Source organism: Natrix helvetica, assembly GCF_964273705.1.
Source record: "Natrix helvetica genome assembly, chromosome: 1".
Taxonomy (NCBI): domain Eukaryota; kingdom Metazoa; phylum Chordata; class Lepidosauria; order Squamata; family Natricidae; genus Natrix; species Natrix helvetica.
Genome location: NC_138548.1, coordinates 207674055 through 207698261, shown reverse-complemented (window position 1 = coordinate 207698261; position 24207 = coordinate 207674055). Strand labels below are relative to the sequence as shown.

At 45.4% G+C, this 24207-nt stretch overlaps 2 protein-coding genes across 6 annotated transcripts in view; one reads left to right on the top strand and one right to left on the bottom strand.

Moving 5' to 3' along the window:
- PDE1B (phosphodiesterase 1B) overlaps positions 1 to 6920 on the top strand; it is a 153293-nt gene extending 146373 nt beyond the window's left edge. For all 3 annotated transcript variants that reach the window (XM_081945246.1, XM_081945247.1, XM_081945248.1), the window contains 3 exons: positions 2199 to 2335; positions 3415 to 3531; positions 5540 to 6920. In XM_081945246.1, coding sequence (XP_081801372.1) covers positions 2199 to 2335; positions 3415 to 3509 — 232 coding nt within the window. In that variant the 3' untranslated portion in view covers positions 3510 to 3531; positions 5540 to 6920. The remainder of the gene's footprint in view (positions 1 to 2198; positions 2336 to 3414; positions 3532 to 5539) is intronic.
- Positions 6921 to 12727: 5807 nt separating this feature from the next.
- The window catches only part of PPP1R1A (protein phosphatase 1 regulatory inhibitor subunit 1A), a 117826-nt gene continuing 106346 nt past the window's right edge, over positions 12728 to 24207 (bottom strand). For 2 of the 3 annotated variants that reach the window (XM_081949942.1, XM_081949944.1), the window contains 2 exons: positions 18487 to 18613; positions 12728 to 15033 (listed from right to left, as the gene is read on the bottom strand). In XM_081949942.1, coding sequence (XP_081806068.1) covers positions 15030 to 15033; positions 18487 to 18613 — 131 coding nt within the window. In that variant the 3' untranslated portion in view covers positions 12728 to 15029. Of the gene's footprint in view, positions 15034 to 18482; positions 18614 to 24207 lie in introns of all 3 variants that reach the window. The other variant, XM_081949943.1, reaches the window with a different exon arrangement.

Here is a 24207-nt window from a genome sequence, read left to right as displayed (position 1 = left end):
ATGGTTGTGTCGAGGTGGCTGCAGAGAATTGCCCCATTCTGCCTATTTGGAACTGGTTCAGCTACATTGGCCAGACTTGGTTTCTGTGCATTTTTCTACTGCCAGGCTGTGCCGCATCGGGTGGAGGAAAGAAGCCACGGAAACAGTGGTGGGATTCAGCCAGTTCGCACCCCTTCAGGAGAACCGGTTGTTAACTTTCTGAGCAGTTTGGTGAAGTGGTTGTTGGAAGAAACCATTAGGGCAAAGAACCGGTTGTTAAATTACTTGAATCCCACCACTGCACAGAACTTAAGCATATTTGCCCCGATGTTCCTGACTGGATATAAGAAAGTGCCATTTTTAAGGTGGATTGTCTGTCTAGCTTGGAATTGTTTACTGACTAGTGGCAGAAGCTCTCCAAAGCCTGGCATTTGGGATGTTTACATCTCTTGTCAGCAGCATTCTCTCCTAACTGGGAAGAACAGGTGTGATCTCTGGCTTGGGTGGACCACTACAAAAAAAAATTCTCTCCCTGCAGGGGGAGGCAAATCCTGCCCTGTATTATTGATCTTGATTGCCCCAAGTTTGACAGATGGGACTCACTTGATAATGAAATGGGAAGTGTAGAAGATGACCAGGCTGAGCCCGAGGGAGGGGTCAAGCACATCATCAGTCTCGAGTCCCTTTATAACCACAAGGGATCTAAGTCCAGCCTACCTTGAATTCCATTGACTTTTATCTACCGCCAATTTGCTTTGACCGTTAGTAGTTCATATTTTTATAGAGTGTGCTAGAATGTAATTAAGGTGGATTCACTTGAACCACCTTGGCTCCTGGATTCCTGGGCTTGAGAGGAGGCATATAAATTTAATAACTACATTTGTATAGATGGTGCAATGCATCTCTAGGTGAAAATCAGAGTGTACATCATTGCCTAGGGTCAATACTGAATAGCAGTAATGAATCCTGTGGGAGAATGCCTTTAAGGTTTGCTCTCAGGTGGTGAGTCCAGGGCCTTGAGGCCTATTTTCCTCACGTATGCTGCCGGTTGATCTGAGCAAAAGATGAGGGCCAAAGGGATTGCAAGCGGCCTGTGAGATCAGGTGGAAACCCCAATTTCCCAAGTGGCCTAGCTGGCAGCCATATCAGGGCTTGCATAAATATCCCCTGCAGGATCACATCAAGCAATAGAAGTTGTTCTGCTGCCTTGTACAGTCCTGATCTGTCCAGTGTGGAGACCAAGGAAGAAATATTCAGGGCATGTTTCCCAGGCAAAGAATATATTCCTCCCACCCCCTTGTTAAGGTCAGATGATGCCATTCAATACGATAAAACGTTTTCTTATTGGACTTTTTTCTTTTCTTTAAAAGAGCAAAGGAATCTTCTCTCACCTTGTTTGAAAATGTGACTTTTGGAAGCCCGTCAAAGATACAGTTCAAAGTGGAATTTTTAATGTAAAAAAAATGGAAGTGCAAGAGCTATAGAGACGTATCATATAGAGCAGTGTTGGTGAACCTTTTTGGCACCGAGTGCCGAAATGGGAGTGCGCACATGCACCAGAAACTGGAAGAGCAGTTCCCTGGCGCGCATGGGTTGCCATTCACCTGGTCTTCCGGTTTCTGGCACGCATGCGTGCATGAAGACCAGTTGGCTGGCACATGCATGCATGCCAGGAAACTGCTCTTCCGGTTTCTGGTAGTACCTCCCGTGCAGAAAGAGCAGATGGCCGGCAGGTATGTGCACGCCAGAACCTGGAAAACAGGCGATGGCTGGCATACCCAGAGAGATGGCCCTGTGGGACATTTCCAGTGCACATGCCATAGGTTCGCCATCACAGCTATAGGGCCATCGTCGCTGAATTTACTGAATAGGTGTGGAAATGTGGTCAAATGAGGACTGGAATGGGCTGGATGGATGGATGTCAGATTCTACATCCCCACTGCCCATCAAAAAGTGTTTCATGCATGGAAAACAGGTGTTTTAAGGTGAGGATGTGCCTCCAAACTCATACTGTAGAAAAGTATGTAACCAGGCAGTCCCTAAAAAGTACATTGCTAGAGAGCTGTAAGAGAGAGATGTAGTGACGACAAGGCGTGAAGTGGAAGAGCTCAAGAGGAGCCAGCACAGGGAAGGGAGAAGAGGAAATGTCCACAGTTGCTCCTTGCTGCCTTCATTCAGGGGATGCACAAGGTGTTCTGACCGTATCTCACTGCCCACAGCTCCACCTGGCGTCAGACTTCTGTAGATGAGCATGCTGAGCTGGGGGACATCAACGCTGACATCAAAAGCTTCCGTTCCACCTGGAGCAAGTACATCCAAGAGAACAAGCAGAAGTGGAAGGAACGAGCTGCCAGTGGTATGGGAATGCTGATGGAGTGAGGGAGCTTTGGAGAAATTCTTCCATTCAGGTCCCCTTCAAGGCCTTCTGTCCATTCCTTAAGGTGTTAAGAAAAAGAAAGAAAAGGATAAGTTTTAGATGTCAACATGATTAGCCCTGGTTTTTGACTTGTTGATATCTACACACATCCCATATGTCTAGGCTGCCTGTTATTTCACATATTTTTTTGAATTAAATTAATTTTTTTTTCTCACAAGATGGGACTTCAAAGTTCCATTCCAGAAGAGAGAGACCTCCAAGCTCTTCTTCCTGCCATACTCTTCTGTGTATTAAAGCAGAAGGCTGGATAGCTCAAGGCATAGAGCTTCCTGCCATCCCATGGGGGAGGGGGGGAGTTTGTGTGGCAGCCCTCAAATCCCCTCAAATCCCTGAAAAATCATTGGCAGTTTCTCTCTGGTCTGAAGCAGGAAATACAAGATAATCAGCATTAGCTGAATATTGTTTTAAAATAAATATCAGTAATCCTAATCTAACCCTAAAGATAGGAGACATAGTCCATTTGGTACCATCACTATCCTACTATAACCTCCAGTCTTCTCCCTCATTTCCCCCAAGTGTTGTATATGATTGCAAAATAGTTCCCTATTCCTTTTTTTCCTTGGGAACCTTTTCTGTGGCTGGCTTTCTTATAAATTCCTGCAGTGTCTCTTTGCCAGCCTCTTCAGTGTCACCTGATCTTCCAAGGGGATTCTGACCCAGGATCTGTCCAGATCTCTCTAGATCAATGGATATATAGATCTAGAGCTGGATCTAGGAGTAGGTGGATCTAGATCTGTGTGCAGATAGATCTAGAACTATGAGTAGGTAGATGTATATGGAGACTCTCAACCATCCAGGTCATGGTTGTCCCAAAGATGCTTTTTAAAGAGGCAACTTGACTTCTTTCTTTTTTCTTTGAATATGTTTCGCTTCTCATCTAAGAAGCTTCTTCAGCTCTGAGTAGGTAGATCTAGATCTAGGGCTAGGTTGAACTGCATCTAAATCTGTAGGCAGATCTAGATCTCTCTCTCTAACCTGGTGATCCCCTCTCGGTTTAGGAATCACCAACCAGACATCTATTGATGAGCTCTCACCTTGTGAGGAGGCCAGCACACCTGAAAACCGGCACAATCAGAATGGCAATGTGGAATAGCGCTGCGTATAGGAGGAGCAAGGTAAGGGCTTCCCAGCTCTTGCTAGAGTGCTGATAGTCTTTGCCGAAAAGCAGGGAATGAGGAAGACCCTATATTGAGTCTCTGACTCTTATTCCCATTCAGATTTCCTTCTCATTAAGAGGCTTAAACTTTTTTTTTCTCATGGAGAAGGGTTATTTTATGTGTGGTATGTGTGTGATACTGGACTCTTCCTTATTGCTTTATTTAAAACAATTATATAGCTATCCATTTTAGACCAAACTCTGAGCAGCTCCCAATCAAAATTAAAACAATATAACTTTCAGGTCCAAAGAATCAAGAACAACACATGGAGTTACTTTTGAGTAGTTCCTTTATTGTTGTTGACTTACAAACAGAATCTTGCCAGACTAAAGCAGTCACTATAGATCTACTCTCTGATTTGCCGGGGCAGAGTCTGAGCTTGCTCTTTCCTGCTCACTAAGCATTCCACGTTCTGCTGTCTTGAAAAGATCACCTCCTTCCTGCAATTCCAGACAATATCCCACCACAATGACATATCACAGCACAACATAACACAACACACAATACAACATAACACAGCACACAATATATAACATTCCTTCCACCCAACCTTATCTAAGGCATTTACATAGCAGGCAGCTAATAGCAGGTAGCAAGCCAGCAACTTGGGAGATAAAATTTCATGCCACTGGAAAGACCATTCCTCAAGATACCATCTACTGTGCATTCTCACTGGATCTCTGGTTGACGTCATTGTGCTTTATCTTTGGGGCTACTTCCGCCCTTAGCTCACTTTCAGTGCGACTTGTGAACTTAACGTTGTTGTAAGAGACCTGGAATAGGGGGAGTCCATCAAAACTGGATTATCTGTGGGCAGCACACACAACGCCGGTCAATCGTGCAATGGCCCAGGAAAAGGTCTGAGGCTCCAACAAATCCTTAAATGCTTCAAAAAATGAGACAAAGATATAAAATTGTGCCTGTGTGCTGATCATGTTATGAAAGCTATACAGTGTATAGCAGGGGTGTCAAACTCGATTTCATTGAGGGCTGCATCAGGGTCGTGTTTGACCTTGGTGGGCTGGGGTGTGTGCCTGGCCAGCTCAACGTCACTCATTGAGGCTGCATTTTTGGCCATGACGGCTTCCTGCAGGCCTCTGCCAGCAAAAATGGAGCTCCGTTTTCACTGGCAGAGACGCTGTGGGCCAGTCATTCGCGGTTTCCGTGGCGGGCCCACAACCTGGATCTAAGTACCCCGTGGGCCGGATCCAGCCTGCAGGCCTTGAGTTTGACAACCCTGGTGTATATAATCTAGCTTGGAAGTGTAGGGTTTTGACAACGCCTAAGGTCTACAGTGACTTGGCCTGGCCCCTGCATCTGGGCTCTACCAATGATTGTGGAGGATGAGAGAAACCTCCCACTTTGGGTTCACTGTTCAAAAGGCTCCCTTGTCTAACCTTATCTTCCCTCAGCTTGTTAAGGAAGGCTGCTCTAGAAAGACACAGACATGAGACACAGGCATAAGGACGCTTCTCACTTTGTTCCCCATATGTTATGTTGAACTCAGCATAGCAGGCATTGTTCTTTACTTACCCCTCCTGCAGTCTGCTGTGTAGAAAAAGAACTGGCCTGAGGTCACAAAAGTATCACCTCAAATACCCCTTTGCCAAAAGGAAGAACTAAAATTGGCTTAAACTTGCCAGGTTGCTGTCAGTGAGGTCTGAACTTTGGATACTTGAAAGCAGATCTTGATATAAGGGCCGGTTTCTAACATCCAGCCTTTGCTGTCAAGGCCTTCTGGGAGATGTAGTCCCAATTCACCTGAAGGATACCAGGTTGAGGAAATCTACTCTAAAGCAATTGGCAGCAACTAAACTGTTGCTGTTCATTCCAAGGGAGAAGAGAAATCGCCTGTAATGACTTCTCCTTCCGGCAAGGATCCAGTTATTATTTCTCTCTCTCTCTCTCTCTCTCTCTCTCTCTCTCCAAATCCAGCTTTAATTCTGTTTCTATTTTTAACTGGCAGGTTTTCAACACAGTTTACTCCAAAGTCTTCGATACCATCGACTCAGCACCATCCGCACAGGGAGGGGGCCCCTCCCCAGCTCGAGAAGGGTGTGACATGAATGCGACCATCAATACTACTAGTAATAATATTAATACTGATAAATGCAAGTGTTACCGAGTCAACGATGTCGACATCACACAGTACACACTGCCTGCCCCATCCCTGAGTTGCAGAGAGAATGAAAGACCGAGACCCTCCCTTCCCGTCCCATTCCCCACCCCCCGTATAACTTCCTCCCATCCCTGAGTGCAAGTGGGCAAAAAGGCCATGTGTAGCGCTGGGACTGGTCACCCGAACAATTCCCTCTCGTGCCCAACAGCCCAGGAAAGGCTTTTCACTGCCAAACCAGCCAAGCGACTGCCAAGGCAACTGTCACCACTTTCTGTCCCCCTCCCCCTTTTAAACAAAGAATGGCAGTGGTTGTACTGTAGGTGAAGAGTATGAAGAGGGTATTTTAAAAAAAAAAACTGAGCATGGCAGGCATGTATGCGTCTGAGGGTGGGGACTCTCATCCCTGCACGATGGCCTCTGGAGTAGGCTTCAAGTGTCTGGATCCCAGCAATCCTCCACCCCTAATGGAATTCTCCCCATAGGGAAACATCCTGCTATCTCTCTCTTGTCATCTAGCCTCTTGCATGGGCAAAGGTCATTCCTGGGCTCTGTTCCCCTGGTTTTGAAGACATCCAATTTTCGACTGCTGTTGCTTTAACTCAGAGCGACTCAGATCTCAAAGGCATTGCCTCTCCCTCCTTTCAGGCAACAGCTTATATACTGTGCCCAGACGCTGAACCTCACCTGCTGTGTGTCGCCCCCCCCCCCCCCCGCATCATTAAATGTTGCCATGTCCCCAACCAGCCACTCCAGGATTTCAGAGAGATAAGCAAGTGAAGGTATTCTCTGAAGCAGCTGCTCTTCAGCCCTGGTCTTGAAACTCAAGTCGTGTTTCCTTCTCCCCTTCATAGACTCAATCCCTGCTATTGGGAATTTGCAGTATGGAGGCCAGGATGCTTTGGGCCAACAAGAGATTTCGCAACTGTTAGGACTTGACGAGCAGAAAGTTCACAGTATCTCAGTTCAGCCTTCCCCAACCTGGTGCTCTCCAAATGGGTTGCTCTACAGCTTTGTTCATGTTTATTTGGGACGGCCATCTAGAATTGACAGGGAACGCGAGGGGCAGGTGGGTGGTGGGAGAGAGAAGAGGCTGGCTGGGGAATGAAGTGAATTTTAGTCCAACTCATTTAGAAGGCCTTCAGTTGAGGACCCACTGGGATAGTGCATCCTTTGAGACATTACTCTGATCTGTGTGCATCAGGATTTCAACATCTGTTTTTCCCCCCACTGAGATCAGGGGTGGGTTCCTGCCAGTTCTAATCTCTTCTATGGGGGTTCCACAAATCTACAGTGCCATTTAGAACCTGTTACAGCTCCCTCCCCCTGCCCGTCTGCACATCATCAAGATGAAGAGCGAGAGGAGGAATTCTGGGAGTTGAAGTCCACAAGTCTTAAAGTTGTCAAGTTTGAACACCTTTGGGGATTTTTTTCTAAAGGGTTAGGGGTGCAAGGATCTTGTAACTTGACAGCTTTAAGACTTGTGTGCTTCAAATGCCAGAGTTTCTGACCCAACATTTTGGTTGCCAAGCAGGAGCGTTGTTAAGTGAGTTTCACCACATTTTACAAGTTGGCCACTCCCACCCGGTCACATGGCTGGCAAGCTACTCCCACCCGGTCACATGGCCGGCAAGCCACTCCCACAAAGCAGGCCACACCTACAGAAGAGGTTCTTAAAATTTTTGAAACCCACCACTGGTTTAGATGCTCCTTCGACAGAAAGGCTGTCCATCTTGTGTCTGTGGAGGTTCTCAATCATTCAGGTTATGGTTGTCCCAAAGGCTCTTTTTCAAAAGGCAACTGGACTTCCTTGTTTTTTTTTTCCTTGAAGAGGTTTTGCTTCTCATCCAAGACATTTCTTCAGTTCTGGTCGAATGGTGGGGAGTGGAAGAATTTATATTCCTTAGCACTCGTCTGGCCACTAGCACTATGAAGGTCTCCCTTGTGATGTCCTGCTAACATGGATGTCGAGATCAGGATGAAAAGGAGAGATCTCCAGCAGACAAAGAGAGTTCTGAGAAGGGCATCCCACCAGCAAAAGAGAACAAAAGACCAGGATTTATTTAACCTGAATCAAGAGTACAGAGTACACTTAGGGCTCAGCTAAGTAATAACATCGTACTTACCACCAAGGTCAGCGTCCTTCCCTCAAGCTGCAGATCATTCCATACATCTGAAAAATGAAGATAGGTCTTCCAGATCTAATGATTGGTTGCTGTTTAAGCCCTGGCACGCTCTTTCACATTTAGCAGCAAATTAGAATAGAAGCATGGTTTTGACTTCTTGAGGATCCATATTAGATGAATTGTGGCTCTAAGACTGGAACACTGTCAGACTCATAGCAGAAACTTCTCTGAAGCTCTTCTACAAGATTGAGACACACTTATTACATTGCTATTGAAGAGCGAAGTTGGCTAATTCCCATTTTGGGCACACTCTCATTTGCTTACACTGCTGTTTGCTAAACTACAGTAGTCTGAGCTGCCAATGTAATACTACACAGCTGCAAGTGTAAACAGCAAAGAAATGCTAGAGTCATGATATAAGGGCATTGGGGTGCAGTGGTAGATGCCAAGAAACTGCCACAATTTGAGAAACGGCTTGGAAGTCTGTCATTTGACAAGCCAATTGGGCATATGGCAAAGCAATCATGACACACTCTTGCATTGGCTAATCTGTAGCAGGAATTTGGTTAGCCCATGTTCCAAATGCATCTGTGGGTCTTAAAGCACAATTAACGCAGGGCAACTGTGAGAAATGTTAGGGAGAGCTAAGGCATATAATAAGTTCATGAAAAGAAGTAGAGCAGCTCAAGAGGACCCTGAGGAATTCACAAAAATCTCTCCAAATCAGACTCTCAATCCATTAAAAAAAACACTAGGCTACTAGTGGGGAGAATGTATTCTATGTGCAGGAATGTTTATCTTCTTAACGGGGGACAACCGGATTGGGTGCTAAGTGCAGGCACAAGAGGTTAGTTCTAGGTGTGTTGTTCCAGATGCTTTTACTGAACGCAGAGGTTGATGTTGGATGGCCATTCCCAAATGTTGGCTTTTTCATTGTGAACGGTGTAAACAAGGCGAACTAGTTATCCTCCATGAAAAATCAATTGGTTGGGCCAACATGGCCAATGGCCTCTTTAACGTTTCTTTAGCTACGGAGCTCAGGGCATCAAGCCAGCAGGATAGAATTATCTTCTTGCATTTGGCTGCCTCGTTCAGGCATTGCAAGAAGAAAGGGGAAGAGAGGATAAGCAGGTTTTATTTTTTCAGATTAGCCTCAGGGTGGGAACAGCATATTTGGATAAGCTCCAGAGGAAGTAGTTCTATACAGAGATGGCTGAATAACAGGGAAAGCCACCATTTAAGTACAGTATACATAAGTAAAAGTAGAGTATTGTTACAGTGACCGTGATGGGAATGGATATCTTGTCCATTTCTTCACAATGAACGTCACTCTCCCTGACTCTGCAGTTAGGCCAACAACACAACTAATAGATTCAGGCCTCAGTCCCCCCCCCACCTCACCTTTCATCCAAGTAGATTCTTCTTTTGAAATGGAGATGTAGCTGAAAATTTGCCCTAGATTTCTTCTTTGGTTATACCACCTAATCTAACATTCTGAATGTTTTCCTGGAGACCAACATGGTTGAACAAGAATCATAGTGGATTGGAGCTATATAGTATCTTTGACCCGATTTGGCTAGTTCTCCAAGTGTTCAACTCGGGCAAAACTTCCTGTTTGCATTTCCATCTTCCTTGTCCCCTTCCCTCAGTCCCACAACTTTGTAAATATCTCTTTGTCAAAAACATTTGGTCCTTGGAACTCTGTATGTATTTGTACCGGGCATAATTTTTTCTACCATGCAGTAACTTTTTTTTTTTTGGTTGTCGTTCTGTTTCTTGAAGTCAGATTCTTATTATAACACAGCTCCATATTCCAATGCAGAATTCCAAATTATGCGCATGTAAAAGCAACTTTAAAAAGAAGAAACAAATAAACAGCAAAATAAAATAAAAGGAGGGGGAAAATCAAACAAGCATTTTGGCTCCTGGTTTGTTTTATCAGAAATTTCATAGAAAAGGGAGGTGGGGGTCAACCCTTTTAAAAAAACGCTTGTCAGTACAATACTTTAGCTCTTATGCAAATACTCATGCAAGTTTGAACAGCTACATTCATCTTCTAATTTTTGCTTTAAAATCTGCACTAAGATTCTCATTTATATACATATTTTCTTTTAAAAATATGCTTGAGCATAGAATTCAATTTAAACATTTAGCAATTTAGTGGGAAAGTATCTGAGCTGCCATAGACATTTAATGATTTCATATAATTGTAGAGATTAAGAGAGAGACATTAGCCAGCGACGTTTGCTGGAGTAGATATGCAGGTGAAAAGGCGGCTTATAATACTAATTAATATGCTAATTTGGTGTGAAGCAGCAAAGTCGGGATCTTTAGATCAATTGCTGAAATAAGATTCCAGTCTTAATAAGAAAAGTTGCCAATATTACTGTGATATTGTATGCTATGCAACAGGTTTTGAAAACGGAACTGCCAGGGCAATGCAAAATGAGCCGGGAATAAGCAATAAAGTACCACGCTGAGCAAAACCTTCCACAAAAACTGACGTGGATAAAAGATGGAATTTTTTCCCCCTTGCAAAGTGAACTGAGTGGAGAGTAAAGGATTTCAAAAACGTAGGCAGGCCTATAATGGGGAATAAATATCAAAAGGAATATGGTGACACTAGTGAGCATATCAGGCCCAAACCAAGAATGGCCTAGAGCAATCCAATCAAACTTCACTTCTTTATGTGCTTACACCACACAACCAGATGCTTTCCAGACAAAACCTGTATTATTATAGTTCTAATGAATATACCCTTAGTAATTCCAGGGAGTGGCTCTGCTAAATCTCTTTGGTTTCCAGTTCAGATCCAGGGTATGTTGTCTCTTGTCGCCCTTCTTTGGAATGTGCTCCCTTTTTTCTGGGAAATATATGCTTCACTGTAGTCCATCATGCCACTTCTCCCTTCATAGACACAATCCATCAGGGCATGCTGTGCAAACTGCCCAGTGTGTTCCCTATTGTGTGCCTGCTTCCTCTCGTGTAATCCTTTCCTCTCCAATCTTTCTTCTTTGCAAGAGGGGGGGGGGAATTAAACACTTCAGGTACAGGAAAGATTACCTATAGAAATCACTTGTGATTTTTCTCCCCTTCCTTTGCAGAATAGAGAGATTGGAGAGGAAGGGATTACAAGGGAGCAGGCAGGCACCCAATGGGAAATAAACTGAACTGTTTGTGAAATATGCTCAGAGCTGCTGGCACCACAGGTTTCATTGTGTATTCACCATTCTGTGCCTACTTACTCTCTTGTAATCCTTTGCTCTGGAATGAATGTAAATACAAACATTAAATTCCTTCTTGGAAATTATTCTCTAATTCTTAAGGGACGTTGCAGTGAAATTGTTAGGAGGCAAATAAAAGATAAAAGGTGTGAAACTAGTTGATCAGTTACAGGCATTAGTTGCACCTATCCAAGCACTGTACCAGATTGAGCATTCTAAAGGGTGGGGAGTAGGGATAAAGAAAGCACAGCTCCGGTGTCCTGATTTCCCACTTAGTGACAGCTTTGCTTAATGATAGAACATAGACTGAGTTGGAAAAGACCTTGAAAGCCTTCTAGTCCTGCTCAAACAGGAAACCCTATATCAAATGGCGGTCCAGTCTCTTCTTGAAAACCTTCAGTGGTGAAGCACTCACAATTTTCAGAGGCAAGCTATTCCAATTGTTCTTACATAGTGCTGCTGGTCTCAATTGTTGCTAAGCGAGGATTGCCTGTAATTTTTCTGAGAATGGATTATACATTTTTAATACCACCTCCACAAAATTACAAGGATCTTTTGGCTAAGACCGTGTGTATCCCTGACCCTCCAGACACTACAAGTTCCATCGGTCCCATTCATCGCAACCAGAGCTGTAAATTCAAAGCTCAGAAACATATGAACTGCAACTGAGATTGCCCAGGTTTAAATCTTTCTTGAAAGATTTCATTGGGTGAGATCACCCTGCTTTATTTGAGGGTAGAGAGGGCTATATTAATTAAATTGCCTTCAAAAGAGAAAGCGAAGTCTTCTCATCCTCTTCCTGTTCCATGATCCAGAACGCCACACCCAGCCCTGTCCTTATAGCTTTTATAGCCCAATCCAGTGGTCTTACCGTCGCTACCGGTATGCTGATCGCGGTCTGTTCGTGTACGAGCCTGACGTGTGCTGTGTACCCATGCGCAATCCACCGCCCCTGAAACACCCAGCTGCTTGTTGGGGCACCCACAGTGCACAGTGTGCCTTTTGGCATAGATACAGCTATAGAGCACGGGTGGGCTTTCAGCTGTGTCAAGCCACTACTGGCATGGCCATACCGGTCAGGACCGGCAGCAACCCACCACTGGCCCAATCCCTTATATGTCTTTCACGAAGCAACTAAAAATTCACTGAATAGGTAGATTTCCCTTATAGGGAAGTATACACAGGATTACAGCCTCAGCTGAACTTGGAGTTGCATGAGCAAATCAGTAGGGGATGCTAAACAACCAGTCAGGTTGAAATCACCCAGGAGGCAGCTGCTATATGCACTTCTTAAGCTTCAAGATAGGAAATTTTGTATTTCCAATAGCTGGATGTAAAGTTTGGGTATATCACGAGCAGATAACTGTAGGCCATGATCAATAGACAGATCCCTCAGGTGGGGCTTTCAAATGCTTTTTGTTGTACATTTTTCAATACTTGCAGCCTGAGTTTAGTGTCAGCTTCCTCTTTGTGCTCTTTGTAAGGAACCCTCTGATCACAGAAGGATTTCACTTCCTTTGTGATCAGGGCAGAATCAGTAGTATCAATATTAGGGACCAAGAACCAGTCTTGTAAGTCAAGAGAAAGGGTTATCAACGGTATTCTGAATGATGATGATGCTGCATCCATGTGGGTTTAAACACTACACAAACCGCATTGGCAAAACCGGTGATTAAGGACTCACAAACCAAGCAAAGATGACCCATTTAATAAAGAAGCAGGATTCACAGGTGGGGGGAGTGAGGATGCAGAGTCCAGCATTGTAGTCCAGATACGTAAAACCAATTCAGGGATACAGCAATGTAGGACTTAGGACACTCCCAAGCAGGCAGTTTGCTCTGAACTTTCACACGGTTCCCGATTGCAGCCACCTCATTATCTGGGGTAGGGTTATGTTGCGAATAATAATATAAGGAAAGTCCCCCCCGCCCTCCCCAAACGTCATTGACCAACTATATGTAGTCTATTTCTCATCTAGGCTAAGTTCAACTAGTTTCCTTATTAAGACATGGCAGCCTTGAATGTATTTCGTATTTGAATGGATTATGTCGCACTTCAGATGTTGTCAAACTACAGTTTCCAGCAGCCTGGCCACCAGTACAGCTAAAGGGGAAGAGACGGCTGCAAACTATAGTTCAATATCATTAGAAGGGCTGTTGGTTTTTCACTTTTAAAAGTTTAAAACACTGGTAGTACATCTAAAACAAGAAGGGGGAAATGGGCAGCTGTTGTGAACGCTCCTGATCCTTTTTTTAAAAAAAAATGTATCCCAGTAGTCATAATCTTGTAATACTTGCATGGCAACTTTGGAGGTTTTGCACATACGTGCAACAGAGGCCTGTAGGTGTGACAGCAGAAATGCTGGTTTGTTCTCAGAAGGCACTGCTGGATGGTACTGTTGGTGTACCTCCACTAGAAGGGGAAATCGAGAGGTGTCAGAAAGGACCAGAGCTGCCCAGTTTTCCTTACCTAATAAGGAGGCAGGATTCAGCAGAATAGAACTGGAACCAAGAGATGGGCTTGAAGACAGCTAAAGGGGCCCTGCCCCACAACACCAGAAGAGAAAATTCTCTTATCCAGGTCCAAGTTGGTAACTGTGTGGCCCACCTGTGAGTATACTGGGGCCGTGCAGAGCTTCCAAAGTGGGCTTGGCTCTTTTCGATGGAAGGTTTAACACCATGCATCCCGAAGCAACGTTGTCCCATCTCCAAATCCTTTTGCTTCCCATTGCTTTGCTAACAGTTCCAGGAGTCACAAGTGCCTTCTGCCCACGTGACACACACATGCAGATGCTCCCAGGCTCTTCTACTCATCTTCCAGCTATTGAGTGGCCAGAGGAGGCTTTGAGGTGAGGCACAGTGCCATGACAAGAATCACATTGTCTCTTCACCCGACTAGATGAAAAGTGTTGCTTTTGTGGTGTGAAGCACAGCTGCACGCAGGCCTAGTGCATGCAGTCCATCCTGTTTGTCACCCTAAACCTGCTGTACGCATTTTTGCTGCCTTGCGATGCATGCTCGGAGGGAGCTATAAGAGGCCCCAGCATACGTAAACGCTATGCTAGAGCAGAAAGCAATACAAGGTTCAGAAAACAATAGACAGCTATCAAAATATCATACAGTGTAGAAAACAAGGCCTAGAGAAACCTTTCTCGGACCAGATTTTTGGCCACATAGGCTGCAAACCTGGGGGAGATGAAATCTCAAGCAACTTTGGAGGGCGATAGCTTTGGACAGAAAAACTGGCCAAAGGAGTAAAATATTACAGAAAATTCTCCTAGTTTTATTCAATGGCAGAGGAGAGAAAAGATGAATTGGCGTTTGAGCCATACTATATCATGTTGGCAAGGAGAAACTTCTAATGATTGTCTACAGAACAACACAAAGAATGGCCCATCAGGAGGTAGAATTCCTGGTTCTCTTTTTTCACGCATACACAGAGTGGGCCAGAGGCAGGGGAATGCACAGCAGGAAATCCAGTCAGGACCTCACCTTTGGAGTCTACAGTAGTCCAGCTCTAGGCTTAAGCTCACTTTCCCATCTTTTTTTGCCTTCACGTATGCTAGATTACCAATTTCATTACCTCCGTCCAGTGTGGCTCGGAGTGATAGGGGTCATAATCCAACCAGGCAGAGAATTTCCTGAAGGCCTTTCTCAGCCTCACATCTGTTGGTTGGGAGATCTGGGCCGCCACTCGGGGCCAGATGCAGAGGCTTTTCCATCCCTGATCAAAATCTACCTAGGGCTCTAGGCTAAATCCCTACTACTGGCCACAAAACTCAAAACAGTGAAAAAGTGGTTGTTTTTTTTCACTTAAAAAAAAAATAAGATGGGACCATTACAAATATATGACTTAGTCATTGAAATCTTTAAAAAAAAACTTGCAATCATTTAAAAAGGATGGGAGGGAGGGAGGGAGGAAGAGCTGTGATATTCCTCAGGTATGCATGAGCCCTGTGTCCAGCTGTAACTCTGTGCCTCCAGCAGAGAATCACCTATAAAGGAAACGATAAAAAACGAGAGAGAGAGAGAAAGTTATAGACACACTCTTTACAACAAAACCATGGGGATTGATTTCCAAACCAAGCCATGTTTCGAGATAAGACTTCTCCTTGTTCCTTGGGCTGACCAAAAGGTATGACCAAAGTCTCCCTTGGCTTGTGTAAGTTGTGTACAATCTGTTCCCCCATTAGTAGAATGTGAAACAGAAAGGAGGGATAGATGGACACAGAGATAGAAGCTCCTACTGCTCCAACAAACAGATATGGGGAGGAAACTCTTCTTCTGCCTGTGGCCCACCCTCTCCACTAACCCCCTCTCAATAACCAACTGTACGTCTATATTTAAAATTCTCAGTTGCTGCCTTGAGGGAGGAATCGATCCAGGGGTGGGATTCAGCCAGTTCGGATAGGTTCGTGCGAACCAGTAGTTCCGATGATCAGTTGGCCCCACCCACCCGCCCCTGCGCTAGTCTGTTCTGTATTTCCTTTGTTTGAAATAGAGCTGATAGGCGCAGCAGAGTGGATTGCTGCGCCTCAGCTGTTTTACTCACTGGGGCTGCAGCAGTGACGTGCAGTCAGGTGAGGCAAGTGAGGCACAGCCTCACCACTCTCATCATGAAAAAAAAAAGTAAAAGGAAAAAGCTGAGCTAGTTGCTGCCTCACCGTGGATGACTCTGCTTAACCTCACTGGTGCTCTCCCTCCCCAAGTGTAGTGACTTCCTCCCCAGGCCCCCATTCATTTCTCTCACACACACACACACAGCTGGATAAAACTATATAAAAATCTAGCCCAGCTTCACTGATTACAAGTTTGAAAAGGCAACGTGGCTCCACCTGCAATCAAACTACACTTGGGGAGGGAGAGCACAAGTGAGCACTGAGGAGACCACAGGAGGAGGCAGGAAGCCAGGCAAAGAGCCATACTGTAGTACACACACTTCCCCCCAGCCTCTTTCTTTTGGAAGGCTCGGCTCGGCTCCCCTCCGGCTTCTCTGCCTCTCCTCTCACCCCAGCCTGCCAGCAGGAGGTGGTGGGTGGGCTTTATTATGTTCCAGGCATTTCCCACCCAGACAGCAGGCTGCATTTGCAATGGTGGAGGTGTTTGGGAAAGGCAGCAGGGGAATGGGGGGGGGGATGGCAGAGGAGCTGCTTTCAAGCCACTGGAAAAGATATCCAATCCAACTTTTGTGTGTGGGGGGGTTTGTTTGAGAATGAGTGAGAGAGGGAAGGGGTAGGAGAGAGAGGGAAGGTGCAATCCAACGTGTGTGTGTGTGTGTGTGTGTGTGTGTGTGTGTGTGTGTGTGTGTGTGTTTGAGAGGGGGGGAGGAAGGGAGAGAGGGAGGAAGGAGGGGAAGGAGAAGAAAAAGAAAACGAAAGAAGGAGCAAAGGAGAAAAACAAATGCTGTCGCTTTAAATTGGAACTGAGCATGCCTGGCTGTGGAATTCTGGGAGTTGAAGTCCACAAGTCTAAAAATATTTGAAACCCAGCACTGTGTCAGTGCCTCACCAGTCATAAACCTCACCGCACGTCACTAGGCTGCAGTATAAGGTAAGTTTTACAGCTATTTTGAAACGAACTGTACGTGCTCAGCGAACTGGTTGTTACACTGGTTGAATCCCACCACTGAATCGATCCCCTTCCCCAGAGAGGAATCCAGTGACTAGGTGTACCCAGTAAGAGTCTGTCTCTTGTTCCTGTCCCCCAAGAGGTCAGAGGGTTGCCCTGAGTTTCATGGGCATCTTTGAGCCAGCTTTATTGCTGCTCCCTTGGATTTGGGGAGAGTTTTATGAGATGTATGCGGCTTTAGGCTGGAGATCAATTTGGAAGGGCCCCATGAAGGCCTAACCTCCTAGGAAGCCTGCTTCTCTAAACCAGTGGTGGGATTCAAATAATTTAACAACCGGTTCTCTGCCCTAATGACCAGGTGGGTAGGCATGGCTCAGTGGTCATGTGTCTGGGTGGGCGTGGCCAACTTAACATCACTCAGGTCAATGGGCGCTTCGCCTTAGCTGTTACAATGTAATAAAGGTTAACCAGAGAGGTAGTTTCTGTAAACAGGGCAGTAAAGATTAGGCTAGAAACAACACCTGAATGTTTCCTTCCTGCCTTCCTTACAGGATTAGCCCTGTAAAGTGGGAAAAAACAAAACAAAATAAGATTTCTTCCAACAACCGGTTCTCCGAACTGCTTAGAAAGTTAACAATTGGTTCTCCTGAATAGGTATGAACTGGCTGAATCCCACCACGGCTGTAAACCTTACCTCCATCTGAGAAATAAGTGACTTTCAGTTTGGATTAGGCTCCACTCTGAGCGTAGCAGTGACTGAGTGGGCTGGCCAACTTGACATTGCTTCTTTGCCTAAGAGATAGCCTATCTCTTTTGCTCCCTCTGGACTAATGAGTTAAAGAGCTGTCTCTAGACATTCATTTCAGTAAGATTTTTAGAAACTTGCAGTTGAAAGTTCTTCATGCCTCCTTACTCTGAAGACCCAATTTCATTTGGAATTTAATCCCAAGCATCTCCATCTCTCTCCCCCCTCCCTCTCCCTCCCCACCTCTCTCCCACACACACACACACACACACACACACACCACACACACACCCTCAATTTAAGCAAATTGTCTTGTTTTGGAGACTTTGGAATCACAGGCTAGAAGGTACCTTGGAGGTCTTATAGTTCAACCTGCTGCTCAAGGCAGAAGACCTCATACATACGCATGTTCACAGACACCCTGGCTTTGGCTGCAAAAACTGCAGGCAGCATTTCCCACCACACACTTCCTCCTCCTGCTGCCGCCGGTGGGAAGCCCAATAGAAAGTGCCTGGTCTTGGCACAAAGCCCTCCATGATGGACCCCTCTCCGGGGAGCAAGGCAAGAACTTACTCATCTGTCCCGAGGGCGAGTTCCAGAGTGGCGACGGTGGCAGCGCTCTGGGCAGGCAGCCTCAGGGGAGGAATTAGCTGGGCTGCATGGTCCGGGCAAGCAAGACAGAGAGTACCTAGGCGCAGGCATGACTCTAGCCACTGGCCAAGGCGGGTGAGGTGAGATAGGGCAGGGTGGGGCAGAGTGGGGCAGAGCAGGTGGGGGGGGGGGCAGCCAGTGGTGGCATTTGCCGGTTCGCCAAACTGCGCAGAATCGTAACGTTTGCCCAAACTGGTCTGAACCGGCAGCAATCTGCCTCTGGATACAAGTCAAGCCTAATTGATTGATTGATAATATGACTGTGTGCCATCAAGTGACTCGTAGTCCAAAATCCATGGATTATCTCCATGATCAAGTCATGAGTTTGGGATGTCCTGTCCCTCAAAATTTGGCTGGCCAACCTGCAATTATTTTGTTCACGTAGAAGAATCATTTGTTCAACAATACCAAGCACAGCTTGGTGAAATGTCTGAATGCAACCCCACCCTCACCCACTTCCACCCCAGTACGTGGTTATACCTACTCCTTGGGCAGCCTGTCCTTCTCCACGGAGTTCTCCGGTGATATATGAATCCCTTGCTTTTCTGAGCACAAGTAAGACCTCGTTTTGTCAGAGCTGCCTGCACCACATGCTTCTGTGACTCTTCCCTCTGTTCAAAACAAAAAGAAATTGCATAAATATATCTATATCTCCATGGGGAGATCAGCAGAAAAGGGCAGGAAGGGGGGATTTTTCTTTCATTCATAGGGGATCAGGAGGAGGGGAGAAACTGGGAAATGGCAATCTTGGTAGATAACACGAAAAGATATAGAATTCAAAGAAAAGAGGGGGGAGGGGGGAAACGAGACAAGACAAGAAAGCTGTCAAGTTCCTGGGAAATCTCTCCAAAACTAGGTCACTGAGAAAAGAAATGCCAAATGAGATGCACTGTTAATAAGCAGGCACTGTTGTGCATAACATCCTGGGTAGGTATGTATAGACGGGTTCCAGATGGCTTGTAGCTGTTGGAAGAGGATTGGGTAGGCAGCAATTAAATCCCGTCACTAGCGGGCCATGACCATCAATCCTCATCCCTAAAATTGATTTGAGGAGGCAGCCCTACAAGTAACTGGAAACAAACCAAAACAAATCAATCCAGACCAGCTCGTGGATGCTCAGACTTTGGACGGGATGCACCCTCTTCATTTATGTCAATGAGTGGAGGAGATTTCAGGTGAGAGCACTTTTGTGAGGCTGCCCACTGACCCCCCACCCACTTCCAAAAAAAAAAGCAAGGAGAAGAATCTGGGAGCACTCCAAGAGTGTAAATGCTAGCAAAACAAATCAGAAAAACATCCCCATGCCTCTAATTAAATCTAGCGTGTAACATTATTTATTTAAAGTATCTAGATGCTGCCTTTCAGAATAAAGGTGGCTTACAAGAGATAACTAGGTCTGCATACATTAGCAGAATAATTGACTTCCCACACTCAACAGGGAGGTCAGAGTCCCAAATAATTCAGTGTTATGGTTTCTTTAGGGAGAAATGCTTCAGTGGATAGAGCTTTCCAATTTTGAAAAGAAAGAACAGAGAGTTAAATGTGGTTTTTAAAAAAAAATTAAATTGAGCATGGAAAGAGTCACTTTTTAGAATAGAGTTTTTGATCTGAGCTGTCTTTCTTTCTTTTTAGGTATGTATAATACTACTATTATACTATTATACTAGTACAATACTAGTGGTGACCTGAACATTTATACACTCATTTGTGCATCTTTCTGCCTATCAGACTTCTCTGTTCCCTTCTAGTTTATCAAATCCTTGGATGGAGAAACAAAACTGACTGCAGTGGTGGGATTCATTTTTTTTACTACTAGTTCTGTGGGCGTGGCGTGGCTTAGTGGGCGTGGCAGGGGAGGATACTGCAAAACCCCCATTCCCTCCCCACTCCTAGCAGAAGGATACTGTAAAATCTCCATTCCCTCCCCACTCCAGGGGAAGGTTACTGAAAAATCCCCATTTCCTCCCCACCCCACTAACTTGCTTTGCAGCTCCATTCTCCTGTGCAGAGCAACAGAAGAAGACTCAGCTGATCAGCTGAGACGCCGATCAGCTGGGACAAGAGGCAGAGAATAGAGGGTGGGGCCAGCCAGAGGTGATATTTGCCTGTTCTCCCAACTACTCAAAATTTCCGCTACCCGTTCGCTAGAACCGGTCAGAACTGGCTGAATACCACCTCTGAAACAGAGGGAAGAGTTGGGAGAGGATTTGAGGCTAAATGTCCTTTAAGTATACCTGTTTTGGGGCTGACTTTGCAATGTTGCTGGCTGCAAATATCAGGGAGTGGGGTTTTATGCTTTATCAGGACTGCTGTGCCAAAATAGCAATGATGCCAATCAGCATGGGGAATGAAAAAAGAAAACTAAGGCACGTTTCTGTAAGCAAGAAGATAAATGGCTGCAGCTTGTATTTTTATACCATTAATAGTATTCGAGAAACAGAAGAAACTTTCCTGTTTTCTGCCTCTGCCAATGCAACAGAAAATCTTGCTAAGAGCGTGTAAGCTATAAAATTGCTTCCCTTCTTTCTCTCCGGGCTCCTCATACTAAGAGCTGTTGTTTAATTAGCCATTTCCTTTGAAGTAGTTCTCCTTAGGTACTGCTGCAGATGTCTCTTTTCCCTGATAGTTCTCTGGAATCAGCAGTGGGACCTGAAGAATAGGGGACAGCTCTGAGAAAGGAGCTGATGTCACGACAATACAGACATGCGATCTCAGAGCTCCGAGATCATAGCCGATACTTTTACCACTGGGTGGTACATCTGGACCTAAACTATCCCGAAGAGACGGTGACAGGGAAGAGTACGTCTTGCTGATCTCAGGGACATCGCAAAGTCCCTGATTGATCCAAGAGAATCTCTTCTAGCCAGTGATAGAAGTGCAGCCCCAAGCTGCTGAAGTCAGGACAGCTCCGCAACCAGAGGAAAGCGGAAAGAGAAAGTTGTTGTGTCTTGTTTGTTTGTGTCTATTCAAAAAATAAAAAAATAAAATAAAATAAAAGAATAGGGGAGAGCTCCTCAGGACCTCTCATCAGCCATGCCCATCAGCTGACTCTTCCACCCAACCCATCTTGCATCTATGCCAGTGATGGCAAACCTTTTCAGCACTGAGTGCCCAAACCAGAATGCGTGCACGCCAGAGCACCAAAAACTCAACGACCAGCTGGTCAGTGCGCATGTGAGTGCTGGCCAGCTGATCTTCAGGTTTCCGGCACATGCATGCGCACCGGCCAACTGGTCTTCGTGCATGCTGGAGCGCATGTGCCACTGGCAAGATGATCTTTTTGGGTTTCTGGTGCTCCTGAAGCGCAGTTGGCGTGCGTCCCCACAGAGAGGACTTTGCCTGCCCCCTCTGGCATGTGTGCCATAGGTTTGCCATTACGGATCCATGCAAATAGTTGTTAGAAGAGAGACACAGATACATACCAGCTACCTGCATGGAGGTTAGTCCTGCAGGAGAATCCTCACATTCATTCTAGTCTCAGAAGAGGAAAGTCCACTTACAGAGGTGCCATATTAAGTGGAACAAGTTTGAAGAAAAAATTGTTGTGGGAAGGCCACACAGCTTGCTTTCCGTTTGTGAAAATTTGGGATAGGGGCTGCAGATGAAAGAATTTGGAGTTCTGGATAAAGAACAGTGCACTGATCTGGAAATATGGGTGAAGTAATGGAAACAGACCTGGAAGCTATGGAAGAGCTGAACTAGGAGGGATTTTTTTTTAAAAAAACAACCACTTTAAAATAAGAGAAGAAAACCAAGAAAATTTGTGGTAGACGAGGTGCAACTATTGAGGTATCTGCAGTAAACCTCTATACTTATTTCTTTGAGTTGCTCTGAAAGCAATTCCATAAGGCACAAATGATACAGTTTTTATTTTTAGGTGAATGGTAACATCTCTGAACCTCTTTCATGCTATTGCAAAGTAGCCATGGGCTAATTTATTTTTGTTTTCTTTTACTGTATGCAGCTAATAGTTTCTGACCCAGATTGCATTCTGCAAAACCAGACCTATTTTTTTTCCTGCCTCAAGCAAATCAACATTTTGCACTCTCTGCCTTATGTCTCGTAGCCTAACTGCAGAATACTGTCACATTAAATTATAGGAATCAACACGATTACTTCTTTCTTATTTGCATGTCTGACTTTGCAATTGAACGTGCAGTCTTTTTAAAATCTAGATTAAATCTTTCTGCCAGGTTTTTTGGCAAACATCATTCATATCAATTAGATTCAGTATGCTGCCCAGTCATCCACATGGCCGTGTGTGTGTGTGTGTGTGTGTGTGTGTGTGTGTGTGTGTCTGTGTCTGTGTGTATCCATCTTTCCTACCACTCATTAAACTCTCTTCCTTACATTTGCAATTCAGCCATCCAGAATCTGTTGAGTGCTTAAATTAAAATGGTCTGTCTAAGACTTTGATGACAGCCAGTTAAGTGTAGTGGTTAAGGCTCCAGGCTAGAAAACGAAAGACTGTGAGTTCTAGTCCTGCCTTAGACATAGAGCCAGCTGGGTCACCTTGGGCCAGTCACTCCCTTTCAGCCCTGGAAAGCAGGCAAGGGCAAACAATGTTTGAAAAAACTTTGTGAAGAAAACTGCAGAGACCTGTCCAGGCACTGACCAGCAGTCAAGACTAATTCAAAGGGACAAATAATAATAATAATTTTTTTTAAAAGCTTCTGATTTACCTGGAGGTGCAGAGGAAAAATGCATTTGCCTCAGTATATCCAGCAACTTACCCACCCACTTACTCATCCACTGGAAGGAGATTACTGCAATCTGGTGCAATCAAAGTGCTGGATGGATCCAGGCTCAAATCCCTACTTAGCCATGAATCCCATTTAATGACTTGGGAACAGTCCCTCAAACCCTTTTAGCTAACCCAACTCACAGCGTCATTTGTGACAATAAAACTGAACGGGAAGGAAATGTGATGTATATTCCTTGGAGAAAAAGGAGGACATAAATGCAAGCCCTCATCCATGAATGAATGAATGAAAACAAGCCAACAAATAAGAACTTGGCTTGCCACACACTCTCCTTTACTTGTGCACACACTCATTCTTCAATGCTGAAAGCCCATTTCATCATTTCAAAGAGTCAAATGATCACACACCAATCAATGCTTTGCTCAGATAGGTGTTTCTATATTTGAATTGTGGGTGACACACAAAAAAAATACAATGGCCTGTTTACATCCTATGAAATGGGGGAAAAGGTTGAGTGTCCACGAACTGCTAACTTCCTGCCAATAGTGTGCTTTCTTCAAAGATGTGGGTCTCTTAAAAGATGGATGAATAACTGGGGCGCAGGCAACCCTAGGTTACTGATGCACCAGAAAGTTACTTAGCCTATGACTGGATAAGCCCAGACTGCACTCTTTCAGTGACTGATATTTCTCCCTGAACTGCAACTTCCTTCCCCTTTGAAAGGCCAAACAACATGCTGCCCTGGTGGCTCAGTGGTTAACGTATAGTATTGCAGGCAAAATCTGCCCACCGCCTAGAGCCATTATGGCAACGTATGGCACGCGTGCCAAAAGTGGCACACAGAGCCGTGTCTCCAGGAACACCAGCCATCACCTGTCTGTTCCAGTGCTCATCTGTGTGCCGGCTACCTGTTCTTCACATGCACGGGAGCACTGGAAACTGGAAGAGCAGCTCCCTGGCGTGCATGTGTGTGCTGGGAAGCTGAGTTTCCGGTTTCCGGCTTATGCGCCAGCCAGCTGGTCTTCACGCTGGGGGTGGTGGTGGTACTGGAAAACCAGAAGATCAGCTCCCTGGCGCACATACATGTGCTGGGAAGCTGAGTTTCCGGTTTCTGGTACGCGTATGCGTGCCGGTGAGCTGGCCAGCACGCGCACCAGAAACTGGAAGACCAGCACGAATGTGCATGCCAGAAACACAGCTTCCTGGTGCGTGCATGCACGCCGAGGAACTGCTCTTCTGGTTTCTAGCGCTCTGGGGAGCTGCTCTTTTGGTTTCTGGCGCTCCTCCATGTGTGCTCCTGGTTTGCCAACACTGGCCTTGATCCTGATGGGGCTCAAGGTTGACTCAGGCTTCTATTCTTCCAAGGTCGGTACAAAGAGGCCCCAGATTGTTGGGGACAATATGCAAATAATGCTTACATTGTAAATCACCCAAAGAGTTGCTGTAAAGCCCTCTGGGGAGGTATAGAAACTTAAACGCTATTGGTATGCTATTGCTATTTC